General features: G+C 38.5%; 2 protein-coding genes across 3 annotated transcripts; both read left to right on the top strand.

Moving 5' to 3' along the window:
* Positions 1 to 751: 751 nt before the first annotated feature.
* foxl2l (forkhead box L2-like) lies at positions 752 to 2,366 on the top strand. Its single transcript, XM_034696844.1, has one exon. The coding sequence runs from the start codon at positions 998 to 1,000 to the stop codon at positions 1,784 to 1,786; it is 789 nt and encodes a 262-aa protein (XP_034552735.1). The 5' UTR covers positions 752 to 997; the 3' UTR covers positions 1,787 to 2,366.
* Positions 2,367 to 5,276: 2,910 nt separating this feature from the next.
* On the top strand, positions 5,277 to 22,207 carry tmem201 (transmembrane protein 201). Of its 2 annotated transcripts, XR_004632989.1 has the most exons (12): positions 5,291 to 5,521; positions 6,449 to 6,569; positions 6,687 to 6,881; positions 7,717 to 7,896; positions 8,926 to 9,290; positions 9,389 to 9,589; positions 13,248 to 13,465; positions 14,679 to 14,741; positions 15,434 to 15,707; positions 15,825 to 16,067; positions 17,662 to 17,784; positions 20,260 to 22,207. XR_004632989.1 is itself a non-coding variant. In XM_034695745.1 (11 exons), the coding sequence occupies exons 1-11, from the start codon at positions 5,412 to 5,414 to the stop codon at positions 20,355 to 20,357; spliced, it is 1,917 nt and encodes a 638-aa protein (XP_034551636.1). In that variant the 5' UTR covers positions 5,277 to 5,411; the 3' UTR covers positions 20,358 to 22,207. The 2 variants fall into 2 exon arrangements, 1 of the variants encoding a protein (XP_034551636.1); XM_034695745.1 differs by lacking the exon at positions 15,434 to 15,707 and having other exon boundaries at positions 5,277 to 5,521.
* Positions 22,208 to 23,602: the final 1,395 nt, after the last annotated feature.

Raw genomic sequence — 23,602 nt, 5'->3', positions numbered from 1 at the left:
GGTGTTACTCCATTTAATACCTTTACAGGGAAAACAATAGCCAACACACCCTGCATGAGATCCTTGTCAAGGACTCTGCTATTGTTGCTTTTCAACTGGTTTCTTGGTTCTTGAGATCTGTGTTTCATTATCAGTTCAGGGGAGACAGACTGTCTGGTGAGAGCAGGTGATCATTATCTACCATCCTCAGCGGACAGACAAGGCTTGCTTTTCATGCTTCACTGTATGTGGGTGGTATGTCAGGCTCTGATACCTGCAAGCCTCTAAACTTGTCCTTCCTGGTAGACTAAGTGCTGCTCAGCTTTATGCCTCTGACTTGACAAATGTGTAAGTTGTAATGTTGAATAATTAATTAATTATTACACAATGACACAAAAACATTTAAAAAACATCTTGCATCTTACATCTACAACATAGGTGGGTTTTAACATGACATATGCTGGCTTTTGATATATTCTAAATATTTGTTTATAGATTGAACAGCCAATTGGAGAGCAAGACTATCAGCTTGTGATAAAGAGTTATAAAAAATTCATTGAAGAAACTTTTACATGGGTTTTAGTTTATTCCCCTTGGGTTGGTTGTAAATTAAATGTCATATATTAAAGATTGATTTGAAATGCATTCTGCTAAGTAAACATAACAAATACATGAAACACTGCAGTGTGGCCACCTGTGGCACTTGACCTGTAAAATTTTGAGCAACATCTAACATCAAATAAAATGCATCTGAAGATATAACGCACTTGGTCTTTGATCATCTTGCTCCAACGTGGGAATATGTAACAACACAACCATGTGACCCTTCTTTAAACCTAAACAGACTGTGCAGAAGTCTAACACAGTAGCAAACGATGCAAGATGAAAGAAGGCGATTTCTGTACCTGTGGGAGGAGTGTGTGCACCTGCAGAAACAATCAGAGTCACTGCCTTGCTAAGCGGCAGACAGCAGCGTTTAGTCCGTGCATGACGCACAAAGCGGATAACCTGAGCCATAATGAATCAAGGGACTACATCATCTGACGATCAGGGAGTGCAGCTCTTGGACATCAGCTCCAACTCGCCCCCACCTGAGCCAAAGGATACGGAAGAAGTGTCCAGCCAGCCGGAGAAGCCGCCGTATTCATACGTTGCTCTCATCGCTATGGCCATCAAAGAGAGCCAGGACAGGAGACAGACTTTGGGCGGAATATACGACTACATCATGGCTCGTTTCCCCTATTATGAGAAGAACAAAAAAGGTTGGCAAAACAGCATAAGACACAATCTGTCTCTGAATGAATGCTTCGTTAAAGTTCCCCGAGAGAGTGGAGGGGACAAGAAAGGCAACTTTTGGATGCTGGATCCTGCATTTGAAGACATGTTCGAGAAAGGGAACTACAGGCGGCGGAGGAGGGTGCGGAGACCCTATGGACCACCGAGCGTGCCCTACATGACCGGGAACCCTGCGGAGATGGCCAGTCCTGTCTACTTAGAACCGTTTTTGAGCGGCTCCTGGAGTCTGTGCAGGCCCGGCTCCCAGTCCACAGGATTCCCACCTGCGCATCCCCACAGCGTGTCCCCCACAGGTTCATACTGCCCGTCCGCCCACTTCCACCACCCTCCATACAGTGCTTTCCACCGCCACCCTTCCGTGCTGGTCCCCCACAACGTGTGTCCCTACGGCGGAGTGACCCCACCAATGAGCCCCAAAGGAACCGTGTCCGTGGCATCATGCAACTACCAGCAGTTCACCTCATATGCAAGACAACATGAGGCACAGGTGGCTCAGTCATTTGACCTGTAAGGTTTAAAGGTTTTCCCACTTTTTACAGCCAGGTCACAGACTCAGAGTTCATTTGTTTCACCATTTCAGTTCGGCTGTGATGTTTCTGTCAGGTTTATATGAATGTGATTGTTTGATGGATTTGTCGACCTCTGTTTAGACATTCGATGGCTGTTTTGCTGCGAAACTTTGTCTTTGATTGACCTTAGAGTAAAACGCAGTTTGTTCAGTCCGTATAGCCTGTTGCTTAAGAAATGGGACTGACCATGTTGGAACTGCAGTTGACTCAAATCTGGGGCAGAGGTTATGCCTCTTTTCATCATTGTCTGGTTTGGGCATTTTCTAATCACTTAAAAACCTCTGTGTAGGCTATTTTCTTTTTGTTCCTCCTTTTTTTTTGCACTGTTCTTATTGTTAAATAGCATATGTCTATCAAATTGTTACTTTTTATTTATTTTTTATGACTTTATCTAAGATGATTCTATCAAGCTGCTATATGCAACACTGAAGCACTGATAAGTTTCCTTATTCAATTCTGAATGTTCACTCGATGTACAATACATCACGTTTGTTCCAATAAAATGTTATTTTTGCATCTAAATGTCAAGACTGACTATGTGCTCTGTAATTATTGTTGATGTTACTGCTTAAATCAAACATTACATATTTCCTTTACTCTGTAAAGATATGAATATTTCTTAAACTAAATATTGCCGCAACGGCCATACTTGGAAATAAACAATAAATAGCCTGCCTCTTTGAGTAGGCCTAAAGCTGCTCTGGTCATGGATCAAGAGACAGGCTTTTGTGACAGATTTATCTCTAAATACTAGTACATGTTATATTTCGGTTTACCCCTTAATTCTTATTTAAACTTTTTTTTTATATAGCTTTGTTAAAAAAATTTAATGACTTATTCCCAGACATTGAGTACCCTTAGTAATGTTGATGTTACAGAGATCTGACAGATTTTAGTTATCCAGCAGGAGCTATAATAAACGTGGCTTAATGCCATAGACTGTATAAATAGTAATTTAATTAACTTAAATTAATTCATAGTATATTAATATATCATATAATATATAATACATATATATATATATAAATATATATATAAATATTATATAATATATATATGAAATATAATATAATATAATATAATATAATATAATATAATATAATATAATGATACATCAGAATCAGAATCAAAATCAGAATCAGAATCAGCTTTATTGACCAGGTATGCTTGAACACACAAGAAATTTGATTTTGGTAAACTGTGCTCTCTTTGTACAAAGGCATAAGAATAAGACATACAAATAACAATAAAATAACAATAACATCAGCTATAAATACAAAAGAACAACTAATAGACATGACTAATATGTACAGGCTAAAATATAGAGAGGCACCCTACTGCAGGCAAGATGGCGCCGCCACAACATCCACACCGGAAGTCCATACCGGAAGTCCATACCGGAAGTGATTCTTTAACCCCCTCTCTACCCAATGCCGGATGCTTCGAACTGGAAGTTTCTTCTTCGTGTAGCGTATTGATTGCATTAGTCTGTCGCTGCTAAATCAATTAGCAGAAAGCTAATTGTGATAGAGAGAGTGAGTGAGAGAGATCCCGCTGTGTATGAAGAACAGAATAATGTAGAGTGTTAGTATGTGTGGGGGGAGGGGATGAGAAGGAAAAGACTGTAAGTAAGAGGGAAAATACACTCAAGCTGTACACAGAGATCTATATTCACCACAAAAACAACAGAGGCTCCCCAGAAATGTGTACTGTACATCTATCATCAGTGGCTGACAGTGGTGCCTCAAGTTGAAATATTTTAGTCCTAATATTTTATGTTGATTTGGAGTTTGTAATAGCAAAAGTGCATTGTTCTTTTTCAAGTACAACATTATCAATACAAAAGGGTTAAGACATCATACATATAACATTAAAAGAACATAAAATAAAGTATAATTCTACATTTCTAGTAGGGGTTGGATGGAAAGAAACAGTAGCTATGTATACATTTGCAGTTTTTCTAGTCATTCTAATTGAAGGTTCCAACTTCAATGTTTTCATGGACGCCAAATAAAGTGATCTTGTTAAGACATTGGTGTACATGCATCAAGCATTCAATCTGAATAAAACTGTTTGACAAGCTCAGAGTGTTTACGCCCATCTAATGTCTCAAAATAGAAGGAGAAACCATTCCCTCCGTTTGTTCTTGTGGTTAATGAACACCCCTGTCACTGTATCATTGTAACGTGTTACAAATTATGTTAAAAAAGAAACAGTCACCACACACCTCTACATTTTCCTCCTCCACTCGCCCCTGCACCATAGATAACATTCTGCTCTTCTCTCGTGACTGTGGATCTACTCTGGATCTGTATTTCATTCATTCATTAATCTATACATGTGATCACATAGGCAGGCAGCATGCAAGGTAATTTGGAACAAACACTACAGCAAACTGTACTGAGGTACAGTCAGGCTAACACAACATAAAATAACATATGACCCAGACAAAACAAGAGAGGCATATGCAGATGTCATCACGGCAGCATCATAATCAGCTTTAAGTATTTCAACACACACTCGGAACAAAAGGCTGTGCATGGCTGAGACGTTAACACTATAACTTAGTGATTCGTGCAGGCTTCTAAGTAACTTGAATTCTCAACAGCCTATACACTTTTGGAGTCAATCAACTAGTCAATAATACTGATACGATTAAAATGTAAGTGCAAAAAAGTTCATAGAATTACGCGTAAACCTACGTGTTTTTGAAGGCTTTTATTTTGCGTTCACGTTCCTGTTTTTCAAGGCTTTTATTTTTGTAACTTTCGGTATTGACTTCCGGTGTGGGTGTTATTGCAACGTTTTTAGCTTTGTAACTTCCGGTATGGACTTCCGGTATGGACTTCCGGTGTGGATGTTGTGGCGGCGCCATCTTGCCTGCAGTAGGGTACTCTTGAAAATATATGATAATAGTGCAGTGGTGAGTAGCAGAGGTAGTTTTTACATTAAAAAAATAGTCGTTAAATAATAAAATAAATAGAAATATGGAATTCTGCTTGGAGAATTGTTGCATTGTATATTTACATGTATATTTATTTTTATTTATATATATATATATATATAATATTTAATAATATAAAAATATATTATATATAATATGTGATATATAAACAATATAATTGATTAATTTTTCATTAACTTAACTTAATGCTCACTATCATTAGTTGTGTGCGGGGCAAACCCAAACCTCAAGCGATTTTCTACTTCCGCGTTCCAACACTAAGGTCATTCTGACACACTGCACGTTCCTCAAATTCAAATAAAATGTGTTATTGATTCATAATTTTGACTAATTTGATACCTAACAAAAAATGATGTTAAAATTTAAAATAATGTTAATTAGTAGTATAGATATTTAGGTTAGAGTACAGTGAAGGCTATAATGAAGATTGTAATAAAAAATAACGGAACGCGTCCAGACCGTGACGCAGTTTCCGGTTCCGGTATATGGGCGTGAACAAAAGGAGATCGTTTGCCGCGTGCATTTTCTAGCTGTTTTTTGCGGCAGAGATCTCGTACTACGTTTCTCATGTGTTGTTGTTAGCTAACCCACGTTAATTTAACATGGAGGCGTTTAATCAGCTCCTGTTTGGATATCCGGAGTTAATGTACACTGGAATGGGAGTCACGGCGTTCGTCACCGGAGGAGCTCTGATCTACAGGATTGCCACCAGGTAACTTCATGATACACACAGCGGCGTTTGTTTTTGGCTTCCTCCACGTTTTGTACAAGTTAGTAAACTGTGTTTAGAATAGTTAGCATGGGCTCAATATTGTGTAATTCAAGAAAGAATGTTGTGTAAATACTTTTTATTTCTCTCACGACGGATGCATTTTTGCAGCATGTGCTAGCCCGCTTTGCTAGCGGTGGTGAAAACAAACTTCTACTATAGTCAGTTTTTCCCCTCTTCTACAGTCACTGAGTGATGGTTTTTAACTTACAGATTAAACATGCTTACTATGTTCACTCAAATCACTAAATGCATATATACTGTTATTCTTTTGTGTTTATAGTTGATGTTTGCATATTTTTATTCTTCTACATTTGTACAAAGAGAGCACAGTTTATCAAAGACAAATTCCTTGTGTGTTCAAGCATACCTGGCCAATAAAGCTGATTCTGATTCTATAAGTAATTAAGCAACTTCGACTCAAGTGATCGTTTGAGTCAATGCATTACCTCTAACATAAGGACTTGAAACTGACACATCTTGTACCTCTGGGGGAATTCAAGTCAACCATAAAAGACAGAGAAACAAGCTCAATTGGATCTTGTGATTGCGCTGTGTAATTATGTAACCGTGTGCAACTGTGACCGTATTTGATTTGTATTGTTATGTGGATTGTAACCTGTTTTTGTGCTGCCGTCTTGGCCAGGTCCCTCTTGAAGAAGAGGTTTTAAATCTCAATGACTCTTTAAACTGGTTAAATAAATAAAGAAGAAGAAAAGAACATACCGTTTCAGCTCGGGTAGCCTCTGACAGCACCTCAAGGACCCATGTGGGCTGGATCTCACTATAGAAACACTTGAAACTTTACCCCACAGGTTTGATAAACATTGTTCAGCTGTACCTTGTAATTGAGCAACCTCTCACTTACAGAAAGAAGCCGGTCCATGCAAATGTGAATTGTTGGTTCTGCAATGAGAACACAGTGGTGCCCTATGGAAACCGGAACTGTTGGGACTGTCCAAATTGTGACCAGTACAATGGCTTCCAGAGTGTAAGTACACCACACCTGTGACTTATTACTAGGGCATGTCGGTAAAACTTCTTATTTTGTCTGAACTGTAAGGTGTGTGTGTTCAATTTCTCATTTCTCTCTCGACTCTTTTTTTAGAATGGGGATTACAACAAACCCATCCCGGCACAATTCAACGAGCATCTGAACCATGGAGTATGTGGCAGCCTTCCCTCACATGTTACACCTAAGATTCAGCAGTGGGTCAACTGTCAGATGCTGCTGTGCAGGAAGTGCAACAACAACCAGACAATAAAGATCAAGCAACTGGCTTCATTTATCCCAAGGGATGAGGTATGCACAGTTATTTTCTGTTCACTTTTACATAGGGGTGTAACGATTCTTTTTAACAACAATTCGATTCGTATCAAGATTCGTGGTTGTCGAGACGATTTAAAGGACGGTATTGTTTCATTTAGAACAATACGATCCGAAATGATTCAGTGACTTGAAATCGATTCAGTAACTTTTTAGCCAAAAATTCAACCAGTGTGACTGTGAAATAAATACCTTGATACTGGACAGTCCTAGATTCCTGTTGTTTCTTGTAAGGGAATCGGGTATAAATTAATTATGGATATAAACATGTGAAATCCCAAGGCTCCTTAGTAGGTGGTTGGACAGATTTGTGGTGTTGCTGTGGTACTTTACTTGACCTTTACATATCCTACAAACAGTGAGTGAGTTATTTAGAACATCTTCGTCTTTGCAAAAGCCAAAGTGTTTCCACACACTGGACCGCAATGGTGGCTTGATAATTTTTCACTCGCCGGCTTCTCCTCTGCCATCCGCCATGCTATGTTTTGTTGTCTGCTGGTGCGTGGCGATGACGCCACAGACGGGCAGCTTGAATTGAGTAACGTTTAACGTCTTCAGCATTAAAAGTGAAAAAACAAACACACCCATATAAAGTCTGTCATGCTTAAATCTGTTGCATTATTTCCATCATTGTTAGATCGATATATGTCGCCCAGAAGGCCAACTTTCCTAGCACAGATCGATGTAGTCGGATCATAGGAATATAAATTTGTACATCGATGTAGTAGATGAATTGTTACACCCCTACCTTTACACCATCTTTATACTTACATCAGTTAACTCTGTGTGTTCTATCTTTGTTCTTTTGTAGGAGAACTATGATGAGGAGATTGAAGCCTACAAACACCACCTGGAGCAGACCTATAAGTTATGCAGGCCTTGTCAGACAGCTGTGGAGTATTACATAAAATACCAGAACCGACAACTTCGTACTTCGCTCCTCAGCCATCAGCTCAGACGCACAAGAGATTCAGACAATGGCTTCATCAAGGTCAGTGCTGCTATCCTCAGTCCATAACTGAAGACGACTGACAAATTGTGATTTGTAATTTGTGCTCGTTGTGCAACAGCATGCAAGATTTTGCATTGCTACCAATGCACTTAATGTTATTTCATTTAGACCAAACTGCTGCTAATAGTGGTGTGCCAGAGATTAGCTGGAGAGGTCCAAAATTGAAGAGTCATTTCTATGTTCTTATTTTTGCACTTTAACAGAAAAACAAGACAGCCACCGGTAAGCTCTGTTGAGCAAGACACCAAAAATGAATTTAAGAATCATTTTTCCGCTGAACACATCCAGCATCATCCAGGGTATTTGTAGAGAAATAAAGAGACATCATGCAGGCACTCCTTATCTGTGCTTCATGAATTAATGGTAAGCAACCGATGTGAAAAGAGGAACGGGAATGTGTCAAAAAGTTGCTTTGTGTTGGTCAGCAGATAGGCCACTCTATTTTAAAACGCTGCAATCAAGCTGATTTCAATGCTAACGCTCTCGTGTCTCATGCTGTCAGAATGCTGTTAAATTAAACACAATGAGATTTGGTGGGTAGCCATTAGGGCTGTCAAAATTGCTCCAAAATGACATTCAAATATTCCCTCTAAAAAAAAAAACATAGGTTCAAAGCATTCGGATATCTATATTTGCGCATTATGTCAATAACAGGTGGACAAACTAATACAAGGAGACATAACTACTTGTATAGGTATTTTTATTTCAGATTTAACATGCCTAAAACATACCTACACATTACAAAACAAGTAAATGACCTAATGGCCTATACCGTAACACTATTAAGACCTTATTAGACCTTATTCTTTTACTGTCATTGTAAGTCTTTTAATTCATTAAAGTTTTAAAATAATTTAGACAATTTAAATCACCAGTTTATTTAGTGTAAAAAAGGGTTGTTTGATTTTCACAGCCCCTATGTCAACTTTTGCTTGCAGATAAAAGGGATATCCTTTTTAATTTAACAGGATTCACAATAAAAACATTTTCTCTCTCCCTCTCCTACAGAGCTCCTATTCTGTGTCCTCTCCCCTCGGAGTCATACTGCTTCGGGCCTTTGCCTTCCTTATATGTGCATTCCTACTGGCTATATCTCTCTACCCATCCGCAGACCAGTCAACCTCCTCAGTTGACCCACAGACATTAAGTGGTGGTGTAATTCCCCCAAAGCCCAAACCATCTAACAAGTCCATCACAAACAATGAAACGAGTGGAGTCATGCCTGTGTGGGAGAGTGTGAAGGAGCTCCTCCCAAACAGGACCATAGAGAGTGCCAAGCTGGTGTGGCAGCACGGAAGAGACAACCAGCTGGCTGTTGTCTCTGTCGGCCTGTTGACCTGTCTCACTGCTATCTTCTTAGCTGGACCCTCAAGGTAAGCATTTACAACGTCTGCGGTGGTGAGCATCCAACTTAAGTTTTACGTTACGTGAAGACAAGCTCTGTAAACTCATGTGTGTTTGTTGTTTTCAGGCTGAGGAGAATCGATGCTACGGCCTCGGTCCTCTGGTTCCTCATGCTGCTCCTCTACATGGCCGAGAGTTACGTGACTGGTGTCTTAGACTGGATGGACACGGCAAAGCTCAGTATCATTTCCGTCTGTTGCTTCGTCAGCTTTGCTGCTGCAGTGGCAACCCGCAGACCACTGGGTCCAAGAAAAGCCAGATATGGAAGGTCAGAATCTGAGCGGTAATGTTCATATCGTGTTTTAAATGTTGGATTTAGTAGAGGGGTCTCTTTCCTAGAGATGATTTGTTCATTAGACACCAGTCAAATCACATGAACATACATGCTTATTTGATAAATAGTCCTCCTGATGCTATTGTTCGATTATATGTGAGGTTATGACATATGAATGGTAAACATGAAGCACAAGATTTTTTGTGTGATCCATGATAGTAACCAAACTCTAATGACACTTGCTAAAATGCACTGAAACCTTACCTTGAAGCTCTAATGCACAGGGTCTACAGTCCCCTGATGTGTTTAAAGTGTGTAGAGTAAAAAGCATTTCCACCTTTCGTGCATCGTGCGATCACAAACGGATTCTTGCCAAAAAACCTAAAGAAAATTCTTTACACGAACTGGGTTTTGTTTGGGATTGTGCCATGGTTTCTCTCAGATGAATCTGTCCTTTTTTCCTTTTATTATTGACTTATTACTCAGCATATTCCTTATTAACCCTAACAATGTGTGCCGGACTGACCCTGGGTGGTGATGTGGTGTTAGTTTAACACTCAAGTACCCACCTAGTACTAAACCCCTCTATTCAACACTGTATTAGTCTTTAGCATTTTGAATGTACTTATTTATTACCACATTTTTGTAACTGCTCGTTGCATGAAATACTAATTTTAGAAGAGGCCTGAAGCCATTTTCTATATGTAGTTTTAAACTCTCATCACCTTCTGGTAATGCTAAATGTATTTCTGAAAGGTGCTCATTATGAGACTTGATTTTAAGCCGATATGTGTAAAGAATATCCCTGAAGCAACTGATCGTTTTTCAAGCTGGATCGATCTAAGGGACATCTGGTTATCCTCTGCGTATACATGTTATAAACCCTGATCAACAGTAACAGTAGCCTTCATTCCACATCGATTATGAATCTTTTTTTATTTTGCTGCCTTGAAGTTACGTGTGGCCTTTAACTATAACTTCAGATCTTTTTTTGCTGCCTGTAATAGACTTACTTTGCGAACTGTACCTGAAAAATCTGGTGCTAGAGATGATGCTTCTTGATGATGACCTGGCAGACACTTGGCTCGTCTTAGCGTTTGCTTGGGGTAACTTAACTTGTTGAATTTGGGCGGCTTTTTTTGTATCAGTGCATCAAGAGGCAACTGAAAACAGTTGCTGGTGGAAAATCTTACACACCTTTTGTAGAACTGTAAGATCTACCAGTAGGATTTAATATCATAAAATTCAATGTAGGATGTAATGGAAGTAAGTTCTTACCACAGTTGAGCCTCTACATTGTTATCAGTATTACAAATGCTAGACATACTTAGAATTGGTAATCTATTCTAATGAAGGATCATATCTATTTGATCTTTATTGTAAAGGGTGTAAGTTTCTTCTTAGTATTCAACTGTCTCAAATTCTACTTAAACAAATGTTTACGATAGTTTTTAAATTACAAAGCGCTATAATTACACACGCTACTTCTATATCAGATTTCCTACCACTCACTTATTTCTCCTCCAGTGAGACTGACCTTCCTTTCCCCTTGTTGATTTATTTAACACACTGATTGAAGACACTGCACGGACTAACATTACAATCCTCACGTAGATGCTTCTGGTGAAATTTAAAGACGTGGACGTTGAAGAGTATTAGAAACTGTAGAGTGTTTTGTGGATTGTATTTTTTGGGTAGAATACTGTGACTATGGGGTGTATCCTGCATGTTGTGACGTCTTGTAGATGGAGTTATGTTCTCAAACCAGCACCTTTGGTGCAGTTATTTCTGAACTTCTGGTATTATTTTGTTGCATCAAAAGTGATACGAAATACGCGACATTGAAGATGCATTATCTAGGTAGTGAGGAAAATATCTACTGTGTATAATGTTGTTACTCATTAGGAGTAAATGAAAGTTTAGTTGGCGCCTCTGAAAATGATAAATTGGAACTCTTTACAGTATAAAGTTTTAGCATTATTAAGTTTTTTCATTATGTTTTGGCACCTTACTAATTACCAGGTGATCCAATCACAAGTTGGACAGCTCTCAGAAAGTCATTTAGCTTCTGAGATTCAGCTGTGCCTGTAGAGTGACTACTTCTGTTTTGAAAGTGACCCCCTGCTCATGCAGCAGAGAGAGAGAGAGGACTCTGCTGTCACTTCCTTTTTAATCTTGAATAAGCTACATCATGTGACGAAAAGCATCTATAACAGGTTGAATTAACCACATTCAAACACTTCTCACAACTCTTTCAAGTTACACATGCCAGTTTTAAATCTAACCCTTTGTGATGAGGGCATTAAAGGTAAACTGGGTTAGTGAAAAAGTGAAGTGTACAAAAAGAGTTTGTTTATGTGGTTTGTACTGGAGCTCTTGCTAGCAAGCACCACACTGTGTGCATATTCCCACTCTTAGAAGTAGATAGTTTTTAATGTTGTATTTGAAACTTTTTGTTATTCTAAGGTACATCATGAAATCTTTGCCAAAGTCTCATGCTTTGCTACATGTCTGTTTGCATGTTCATGTAGAATGTCTAGTCTGAGTGAGTGGCTACCTGATAAGCTCTGACTCTGGGCCTTCATTTGTGTGATGAATTTAGCTCTTACAGCTCTACATTTAAACAGGTATAATGATCCTTTTGAAACTACACCGTTATACCAATGCCACAGACATAATGACCGCTTTAAAACTACCTTAATGATGATGCAGCCATGAATGTTACATTTTTAACTATGCTGTTTTAACTTGGATTTCCAATATGTAGCTAACTAATGTGGTTGTGTCCTATCGTCATGTGGATGCTTTGTGTGTGAGTGTGTTGCAGAAACACTAAAAGATAAACATTAAAATAACATACAGTATATTCAAGGCTGCTATGTCAGGCCTTGTTGTTTTTATTATTATGCAATGATTTTCTATTCCAGGCTGTAATATTTAATATAAGCTCATTAAGTTTATCTCAATATGACCCGTCAGTGTTTATACCGTCAGTAGCAGCTGAAAAACCGTTCCGTCCATGCTAAAAAGTTTCCTGCAACATGCCCGATGAAACATGCTGTTTTTGATGCTGAAATTGGTGCCTTGCTCATAATGTCAGGTGCCAATTGTAAGACTTTGTAGGAGTGTTTGCTGTACATGGAATGAAATAAACAGCTTGTGAAAGGACATGCCTTCTCTGTTTGATTAAAAAAAAAACACACTAACGCCCGCACTTGTGTTAGTTCCTCTTCTGAAACTGTATCTCCACTGCACAGTTTTAAACTTAAAGTAAAATCTCAGCTGCTGAAGTCACTGAATAGTAACTATGTTGACAACTAACATGTCTGTGTGATGTGTAAAGTGAGTGAGTGGAACTATGCTGCACTGTAGCCTTTGTTATGTAGGAACTTTCAGCAGCTGCAAGCTGCACAACAGCTGCAGCAGTGTTACTGTGGCAGTCTTGTGTTAGCTGCTGTTGTTAGGGTGCTCACATAACATGGGCATCAGACACTTCTTTGACTTCTGGAGAAAGACCAAGAGAATGATATACTTGTTTTTGAGAGTCTTCTGTATCTGAATAGTGTTGTTTTTTCTTTATAAAGTGTTAGTAGTGGTTATGTTAAAATTTGGATTCCAGGATGTAGACGGTTCCATTTCTCTTGTGTTGCAGGTATCTCCCAGGCAGCTCTGCAGCCCCCATAACAGGCCAACCTCCTTTGTTCTCTAATGGCCAGGCAGACGCCTTTATCCCCAGCCTGCCCCCCAATATCTCCATGCTCATCAACCGCCAACAGACTCCCCGTGATCGCAAGGCTTCCCCCTCCTCTCTGCCCGGCCGCCTCAACAGAGCCCTCTGCCTGGGCACCATCCGCTCCCTCACCAGGACAGGTAACACTGCAAGTACTTTTCTTCAGGTTGACTGCAAAAAAAAAAAAAACAACCTTGGCAGATATTTGCATCTTTTGGCGTCATGTGAAGAGGACCCGTCAGATTTGGTGTAAAATCAAGACTAGATGAAGCAAATTCAAAAACACTGAAATGTGTAACTCAAGTTCCATTTCTGCTAGAGGTCTATTTTGCATGGTTTCCTATAACTGTGCAGACATGATAAATGTTGAGCTGCAGCTTCTTGCCTTTCATTGCCTTACATACAGCCATGATTCATAATTGATGGTCTAGTTCCTGCTGCTCAGAATGGAATTGGGTCAAGAAAGACTTTTTTTTTTGAGGGAGGATGCCAAGAGGATTGGTGTTAATGTGTCATTATATATACTATGGCTTATGCTAATATTTTTTTAATTTTTAAATAATTGATTCTTAACAGTAAGAATAAAATGTAAGGTGCCATCTCTATGGACCCCATGCATATCTTTAAAATGATTATTTCCTTATGTAAAAAATATCACAATGCCGCAATAAGAGAAATAGGTGAATTCTAGTACAGACTTTGTGTTCTTGGTGCCAAAATAGGTTTGAAAATTTCGCGTGTTATCTGGTATAAATCCAATATCATGCACCCCTAACATTTTGATCAGGGCCATGGGCAATTGTGTCTCAGTGGTGGAGTGTTGGTGGTTTGAAATCAGCTCCTGCTAAAGTGACCTTGAGTATGACACCGCACCCAAAATTGCTCCAGGTAGCATAACAAGGACATGTGTGACACAATGCTTGTGAATGCGTTTATGCACGAATGGGCACTTAACATAGCTGCATCTGCTGTCAGTGAGATGAGTAAAGTAAAGTGATCATTCTTGGATATTAGCCTTTGGTAGACAAGCTGTTAGCAAGCTATCTCAGCTATTCTTTCCTTATAAACCAAGGGATCACTCATGAATACAATTGGCAGCTAAATTGATCAAACTAATCCCTGGCTGCATTGTTATTTTTTTGCCACAAGGGGGCAAAATAGTGTTAGATTAATATAACAGATGGACCATTTCAACTTGTCACACATGTATGGAGTTTTAACTAAATATGTCAACATCAAGTTGTCTACTGTATTATTTATATCTATTTTAATGTTACTAATATAGGTCAAAGTAAAGCCATGCATTACTTCTGTATAATCGTGTTATTAATCCACATGTGTTCTATTTTTCAGATTCTGGTTACTTGTTTAGTGGAAGCAGACCTACATCTCAGTGCCAGGACTCCCCACCCTCAGGTACTAAACACATTTTGTGTTTTAACACCTTTTTTTGATGCTCATTAAACCCTGTTTTTAGATAGAGTTGGGTATCCCTGCTGATTGCCTGCATCGATTCCATTCTGATCACAAGATCCTGATTAGTTCAGGTCAATATTGATTAGTTTAGGGATGTTTCACTAACAATACCAGCATGTTTCCATATGAAAGAGATTCTCAGAAAACGTATGCTGTTAATTGTACAAGGAACAATGAGGTGCACTAAAAATATTAAGCTGACACTTTAATCTATTTTGTATTTAACACGGTGAACAACACACTAAACAGTTTTTTCAAAGAATCACATGCAAACTGTTCTTTAAGCTGAACACGTATTTGATGTAGTTGCTTTGAGCAGCATGTGTTACAACCCATCTATTTACTGAAGTAGCTATTCTATATTGTAGAACAGAAAGACGTAGACACAGTGTTTATAAATGTAAATTAGCACAGCCCTTCATGTCAGTTCCTTTTGAATTCTGGCGTAAAGGATTAACTGATCATTGTACACTTGATGTGTTATGCACTGTCAGAACAATCCATAGGCTTTGTAGTTGTGATGCTGTGTTTCCCCTCTCTTCGTACAATTTTAGAAATACATGTAAAAAGAATACATTCAGTCATCAGGGTGTCATTTCATACGTGTTTCAATGTGAACCAACTGGCTAAAGGTGTGGAGACGCTCAGCCAGGGGTTGCAGCTGTGAGCCAGGTTTCCACAATAGCTCTTTTTATGGGGGAGAAAAGCAAGACATGTACCACTGCCACGTGTCACTAATGGTACGGACACAGCGGTTGAGAGGGTTTGACGGGACATTACCTCATCTTGAGATACAAAGCTGACAGACTGGTGCACAGTTAATACAGAGGGATTTCCCAGTCTGGCAAAGCTGGCATGCCGGTTTCTCCCACCGGAAAGGGGATGTTCTAAAAGATCGATTTCCAGGTTGTATGAATGAATGTCTTATAATCAACAAAATAAACATTGATTTTAATTGGACAGTTTATTTAGCAGTCTCTGTAGAGCCCTTGTTTGACTTTTTTTGCTGCTTTCTTGGAACAGATTATTTCTCACTGAAGTCAGGGAGTCGTCCATCATCACCAGGCCCCTCCCCAACTCCTTCCATAGCTGGGTCAGTCACATCCAGTTCAAGCTCTGCCAGACAAAGACGCCCCCTCATCAGCCCTGCTCGCCTCAACATCAGCGGCCAGAGTCTGCACCTTTTCTCCACCGAGCCAGAACCCTTGCCAATGTCTCCCCCTGCTTCTCCACCCCCTGCTTCTTCACTCTACCAAAGGCAAAATGGTCAGTTTTCATGTCAGTTTTCATGTCAGTGTGAAGCGTGGTGCAGCAAAGTAAATCTGTCTGTGGTGGAGAATTGGCACGTATCAGTACAGTGCATTTTCAGACTGACAAATAGAGGCTCACAGATTCACATTTAGATTGTTAAATTAGATATGGAGGACACTTACAATTTTACGTTTCGCTCTCTATCGATCCTGTAAATGAAATGACGTAGAGCAGCGCGAGCTGTCAGCTGATTTCTTCCAATAACAAATGTGTGTTTTCTTTATCGATTTACTTTGAAAATCTACGAAGCTTTCAGTATTTATCAACACTCCCCAGCCACGGTTAACTCTCTATAGAAATTAATGTTGGTGATTTAAACAGAAAAACAAAAAGTTGTAGATTCACTGGAGGAAACTGAATTCAACTTTAGTGTTTGAAATAGTTTTTTGTTTTTTTTTAGAAGGCTGTGATTGATAACAGGACTTACCATGAAGACAATTGTTTTACTCCTGATTAATTTAAGTGAATGGACGGCCTGTGTGGCAGCTGACCATTTAAGAACAAAGAACATTCCTTCACATGAAATCAAAACCTGTCGGCACGTCTGGAGTTATTCATAATTAATGTAACACTCCGGTTTGCCTCGTGCGTAATTGCGCACAAGCGATTTCTTGCCCAGGCTACATGCTACAAAATGACCACAGTTGGAGTTGATTGAAAACAATTGGAAGGTTAACCAGTGTGCGGTCTACAATTAGAATATTTTCCATCAACTGCATCGGACACGGGCACAGGTTCGCCTGTGCCCCATGCGCCCGGCACAGACCTGGTAAGTGCTGCCGCTCCCCCCTTACAGAGCAGTGACAGTTTCAGGCTGGGGTCTCCAGCGCAGCTTGTTTTGAGAGCGGCCACATGTTTTTTGTTTTTTTATTTTATAGCGGTCTTGAGGTCTGCAGTTTTTCCCCCTTGAATGTAAAGAATTACTTATATTAAGGCCTCTAAAAGTTTCATATCACGGACGAATAAGTTTGTTTTTTATCGAAGGATTTATAAATCAAATGTTTAAACTTCAGCTGGAGTTCAGATTTCAAACCCACGCTGTTGACTGCTGCAATGATTTTCATCCAGACATGTTTTTTCTAACTCCCGTAGTGCCTCTTTTCCGGCTGCCAAACAACACAGTTGTATTTACAATGTCTTTTTTTGTTTTCTCTATCTCCGTTGCTATGGTGTTGAATTCCAGCTCAGAAAAGTTTCCTGTTTTTTTTTTTGCCGTAGAGCGTCCCTCCATGTCGAAATCCTGTGGGCGATCCCAGCTGAACTGTGAATAATTAGGGGCGTGATATTTAAATGTCAATTGTTTTCAGCCGCCACATTTATCAGCACTTGATCAGGCATACGTCGTGATTGACCCAGATACGCACGTTTCATAAATGACACGTGAACGTTGTCAAAAGCTGATATCTGCACCCTAATCTGCGCTGGTTTCAACGCAAGATTGATGAGGCCCATTGGCACTAAGAGAGAAAAGGTTCCTATTAAATCTAAACTTTATGTTTTAACAGTTCATCTATGGCTACAAAATTAACCTGCTTTCTTTTTCCTGCAGATATGACTTCAATGTTTTGGGTTAGTGGTATGGTGGAAGAGAAAGTCAGGCAAGACAGCTCCTCAGAGTCCTCTGTGTGCGGGGTTGGCACTACGACACCAGAGAGCAGTTCTGATGAGAAAGGTGAGTGAAGTGATTTAAACAGGGCAGGATCTCGCATCATAATATAGTTTCTCACCTGCTGTCTGACTTGTTCTTGGTCCGGGGTCTTCTCGATTTTAAAAAATAGTCACATGTTAGTTTTGAAAGTTTTTATTAAAGGTTTGCATTTCTTGTAGTCAAATATGGAGAGCATCATCATTTATCCCTGCATTTATTTGTCCATACATGGAGCAGACCTTCCCATTTTTAATTGATTTCATTGTACTAGTCAGTAGCAGGGGACTTAATACTCTGAAAGAGTCACAGTGGTAACTATTTTTTGTGTTGGTATTGCCAGATTTTAAGATCAGCAGGAGAAAATAAAGTAATTTATGATAAGATATCTAAACGAAGGACACTGCCGCAGGGACCTAAAATCTCAAAGTTCAACTTGCAGTTCAAATCAAACCACAGGACTCGATGTATGTATATTTTCAATCAATGGAGAAAATCACAAGACCTGTGAATATGACAGATTTCCATACTGTGGTTTACACATCTGTAGTGACTGTCCTTGGCGTCTCTTTCAGTCACGTTGGGAGGAGATGTGGATGTTCCTTACGCATATTCAAATACACAGAGTAATTAAATCGATGTCCAAAACAACGATAACACATTCTGACAAAGAAAACAGCACCATCTAGTGGTGAACAAATTACCCATACAGATGGCTCCTACAACATCAGTGCATTTACTGTAAATTATTTAGTATTTGCTGATGTTTGTGCACAATAAACCATACAATGCAAAACACAGCTGTTATCTTAGTCATGGTGAACTTAGTGTCACCTCTGCAACTTTGTTCTGTAATGGGCATTTGTGCTTAAACAGACGTCTTAACTGAGTAGTTATCAACAAGCCAATTGTTATCACTGGACTCTTCTGGCTCCTTTCAGGCTTCTTTGCCTAAGACCTTTATCTTTTTAAAGTTAAATTTTCCTAAACTGGAGTAGTTTTCTATGTGTTTTTGAATATACAGCAGGCGGTGTAACCTTTTTCTTTTAAAACAAAGTCAGAAACTCTGCAGCACTGGAAGATAACAGAAAATCAACAGAGAAAATTGGTTGTGGTTTCACAAAATACACTTCCTTAGTTGCAAACTTTGTTGAAACCTCACAGATAAGTATAATAATAAGGTTTATTATTAAAACTAGAACAATGATTTTGAAAACGCTCCCTTGATTAACCCTCCTGTTATGTCTGTTTTTTAGGGACAGCAATAATGTTCCTGGGTCAACTTGAACCAGGGCATATTTAATGATCCAAAAGTGTCAAAACCCCCAAAAATCCCAATTAAACATGTTTTTAATCTCATTATTAACTCCATTACTAACCATTTAAATCAATATTTAGTGCAATGGTGTTCTTTAATCCTAACAGATCATAGTTCAGTGAGGATAACTCACTTGTTATTTATGAAAATTCATGTTAAAGCTTTTTTTGATGTACATTTGAAAGACCTAAATATAAATACAATCGTTTTACATGACTAAGTTTTTTGTTTATTTTATTTGACATTCTTTTTTTTTATGTAGTGATGTTGATAAATTACACCTTCTGTTACATGCAGTCCAGATTTTTATGCTGTATCTAGCTGGTTTAGAAGGCATATATTACCTAAGATTGAAGGAACCTCTGAATACCACTAGCCTTTCATCCACTGTGACATTAGAAATGCAAAATAATACTTTTAACAATTTATTTTACTAATTTTATACTTTAAAATGGGTCAATTTGACCCGCAACATAACAGGACTGTTAAGCAAATTCTGCATAAAGAGAACTTTGCTGCTCTTGATTTACTTTGACATATTATTTGTAATTGAAGCAGTTCTATCAGACAAGAGGATCCTGCTCGTCCGAGTCTGATGGAGTTTAGCTGCTCGTGTTTGAATTCCATGTGAGCGCGTGGCAACTGAGGAAGTTTTGCAGTGGTAGTTGTCCTTCCAGAAGTTTCAACCTTCTCCTCCCAGTGTTTTTAAAAAATATATAATTTATGTTTTATTGACATTTAGCATCAAACATCTCCACGGTATACCCTTTGCCATTATGTGTGCTCATCATCCCTACAATCTCAGCATGGGTCCCAAAACAATCATTTCCAAAGCACACATATTCCAACAGCATTAAAAAAATAAGAATGATGTCTTGTAGGGCATTGTGTAACTGTCGCCAATAATCTTTAAAAACAGGGCAGTCCCACATAATGTGGTAGTGTTTTGAGTTTTGGTTACTGCAGTCCATCCAACATGTGGAGGGATGGCCATCATAATGAAGGGGTTACAAAATATCTTCTCCTCCTAATATTAACTATTAAGGTCAGTCAATGTGAATGTGGGATTCTTGGGGGACACCTGGACTAAGAGCAAGCTGTCTTAGCAGAGTCTGAACACTTCTGTCAATATTGATGATCATTCTCACAAAACTAATTTTCCATTTACACTACGACATGTCCAGGTATCATGGAGCGTCTCCTCTGGCCTGGGCTTTTGGTTGTGAGCCTGACCTCCAACATGTTCTTCGCCGGCCTCTACATGTACCACAACTGGAGATGAACCGTTGCTGTGTCTGCTACTGATCTCTTATGACTGCACAGCGCAGGCCTGTATTAGGCTTCGGGTGACCCTGTTGTCTCTCTGGACCTGGAGGACAATCAGCATTGCCAGAAAACATTCTGGTGGTTAGTTTTTGTTTGCTTGGGCTCCGTGAAAGTACAGATGTCGGCTGAAAGATTCAATAGACTCAAAGAATTTAAAGGATCTAATTCAAAGCTACCATGTAAGTCACAAAAAGAACTGTCAGGGAAATCAACTTTTGAGTGTGTTGTTATGGATCGCTTCAGAATATGTTAGCTGTTGTGATGTTTTTTCTTTGGTTTGTCACTGCTGCTCTTACATGAACACAGGTGCATGTATAAATGATTTAAAAGGCTCAAGTCTGGCACTGATGCTCATTGACTTTTTAAAGGTACTCTGTTAAATGTGCAACTAACACGTACTGTTGAGTCAATGCTGCTCCTACACACAGGGTCACGTCTAACCTACTGATACTGATTGTGATGGGTGCAATACTACTTCTCACTGAATGATGTTTTTGGTTATTCCCAGTATGTCATGTCTGCGCTTTATTATGATGGATCTGCTTTTTGACATTTTTGTTTCTTCATTGTTATAGACTTTTATTTTCTTTGTTTTCAGCAGAGAAGAAGTGTTGTTAAGTTATTTTGTTGTACAGTTAATATACAATATTTTTTATATTTAGGTCTTCTTTTTTATATCATACCAGAGTGACACATGTCACGTCAAACACTAAAATAGGTCTCTTTCACAACGCTGTCTAAGTTTGTAATGTTGCTCACGGCTAGTTTGTTAGGGGCAAAACTCCTCAGCTCAAGAGTGGTGTAAAAAAAAAAGAAGAATTTGTGAAACTAATGTAAGCATTCAGTTTCTGAGAAGAGACACTTTCTATTAAAAGTGTCAAAATGAGGGAACAGCCTAATGATAGTTTTGAAATCTATCATCAGACAACTTCATAATGAAGAGTGGCTTTTGAAAACCGATGTAATTGTCAATCTATAAAAAGAAATCATGTTCATGCATGAGGTTTAAAAAGAGAGGCAGAGCTTCAGAAGGAGGTTTGTCCCCTTACTGAGCTGTGAGCTGTTTCATACGACTGAGAATCTGATGATTTTGCACTGTTCAGATTTTGTGTGTTTGTGTGTTGTGTTTTGAATATTTGAATTTTGATATTGAAGGTGTATAAACTGTTTACAGTTGATTGGTTGGGTTTGATGTCTATGTATAAGAGTCACCAGACTGAGTAGAAAAAGAGAGGGGAAGCTGCAGGAGGTGAATTGCAGTTTGCCAAAGTTCCAAAAGATGGCGCTCCAGAAGGAATTTTGTACCTTAATGGTTTTTAACAATACGAACAATACAAAAACATTTAAGAAAAATAACTTTGAGTCAAGATGAAACATGTTTCTTACAATCACACAGACCAAGCTGCATCAGCACACATTCATCATCAGAGGAACCATTCTTCTTGGAAGGTTGTCAAAAGAGGGTTTAAATCTCTCGTCGGACAATCTTTAATTTACTTTTTTAAGTAGCACATTTTACCTTCCCGAGTGAATGTTATTTTAGAATTCCATTGATTTATTCAATATGGCTCAAAACAACTATCAAATGAAATTTCACTTCATTAACCAAAATCTAAGTTTATCATGAAGGGTCTCAGACAAATGGATACCTAAGAGATAAATTATAGCAAATAAGAAATGATAATTCTGCCAACAATCAAGTTCATGGTCATTCAAGAAAGTGAAACAAACATCCAAAATTCAAAGTACAGATCACTTAAATGTGCAACTGTCGCATAGAATACTTAATAAATTGTGCATGTGCAACTGTGTTGAACTACTCCTTTCAGTCCAGTGGTGGGGCAGTAGGGTAAATAACTAAATATAGTCCCGGGGTCCACCAGTCGAAAAGCATGTAGTTCCTGGGTGAAGTTCCTAGTTCCGGGATAAAGTTCCTCCAGTCGAAAATCGCTTTTTAGTGATCTTTTCAGTTTGCTTGCTGGTTTGAAAAACTGAAAGCTGTCATCATTGACCTTGCATTGTAGCTGTGAGGGAAGTCAGACATCTAAAATGTTGCCATAGCAATGCAATTCTGAGTTGGACATGATGGATGAGTGAGCAACAAGAAATCCATTATTGACCCAGCAAGGACAAAGAAAAAAATAACTTTCTGTGATAAAGACAAATGTTAGAGGAGTCTCAAAGATTTGAACCAAAGCATTCACGTTTTACAGTGAGAATTTTTGCAAACTCAAAACAGTTTATTAATATTATTATAATATTTGGATATTTTCAGGGGGTGAAGTGAGGGGAAATGTGTGCACATTTAAAATGTAAAACCAAGCCTTAACATACAAACAGAAGAGGATTTAGTTTGTACATTTTTTAAAACTTTACAGATTTAGTTTTTTCTACTCTTAATACTTAAACTGCTGTAAGTTTTATTTCTTTTTTTTGTCTAAATCCAGATAAAAATGATAGATTTTTTTTCACTTCTTTGATGTTGGATGAAAAGTGCTGAATTTTATCCTGAGGGAAATTAATTTGCGCATCAACAGTAAATGCTGTTCCCTGAAAGTTGTCCAGACACTTCACCGTACACCACACGTTTTAATCTGCTGATGGCAATTAAAAAAAGAATCTTTTCAGTTGTAGGGATAATTTGAGTTTATTCTCTGGGGAACACAAAGGTCTTGTACAAAACTTTGTGAAAATGTCTTTATTAAGGAAAGTTTTTTTTGTACAACTTCCTTTTCTTCTAATTTATCTTTAGAATGTATTCTCACTCCCCCTGTTCTGTATTATTCAAGCATGAAAAAAGATTCTGGAAAAACAGCAGTCCGTTAGCTTAACAAAAATAAATAAATCATTGCTTGGTAGCTCCCCTAGCTCTGCCCGCAGATTACAAAAATCTACATCCACCTCCAACTCCTTAAATTAACATCCTCTTGGTTGAATCCATACAAATCCTCAATGCAAAGATGTTTTGACATTTAGGGTTTCTTTTATATTGCACATTTGTTTTTACTGGTTAGTTTATCCTTATGTAAGAATTATTTTTTTAAGCTGGTCTTTTCAACCCAGATGGATTTATTTTCTCTTTCTGAAGAACTGTTACTAAAATAACATTGCCGGTGTTGTGTATTGAATAGACAGCTGAGATAAGGGACAATACGACTAAAAAGAATAGACATGGGTAAAGAAGAGAACCATACACAGAAC

This window comes from Notolabrus celidotus, chromosome 11 (genome assembly GCF_009762535.1).
Source record: "Notolabrus celidotus isolate fNotCel1 chromosome 11, fNotCel1.pri, whole genome shotgun sequence".
Taxonomy (NCBI): Eukaryota; Metazoa; Chordata; class Actinopteri; order Labriformes; family Labridae; genus Notolabrus; species Notolabrus celidotus.
The sequence above is the reverse complement of the archived record's forward strand: the minus strand, read 5'-3'. Positions and strand labels throughout refer to the sequence as shown.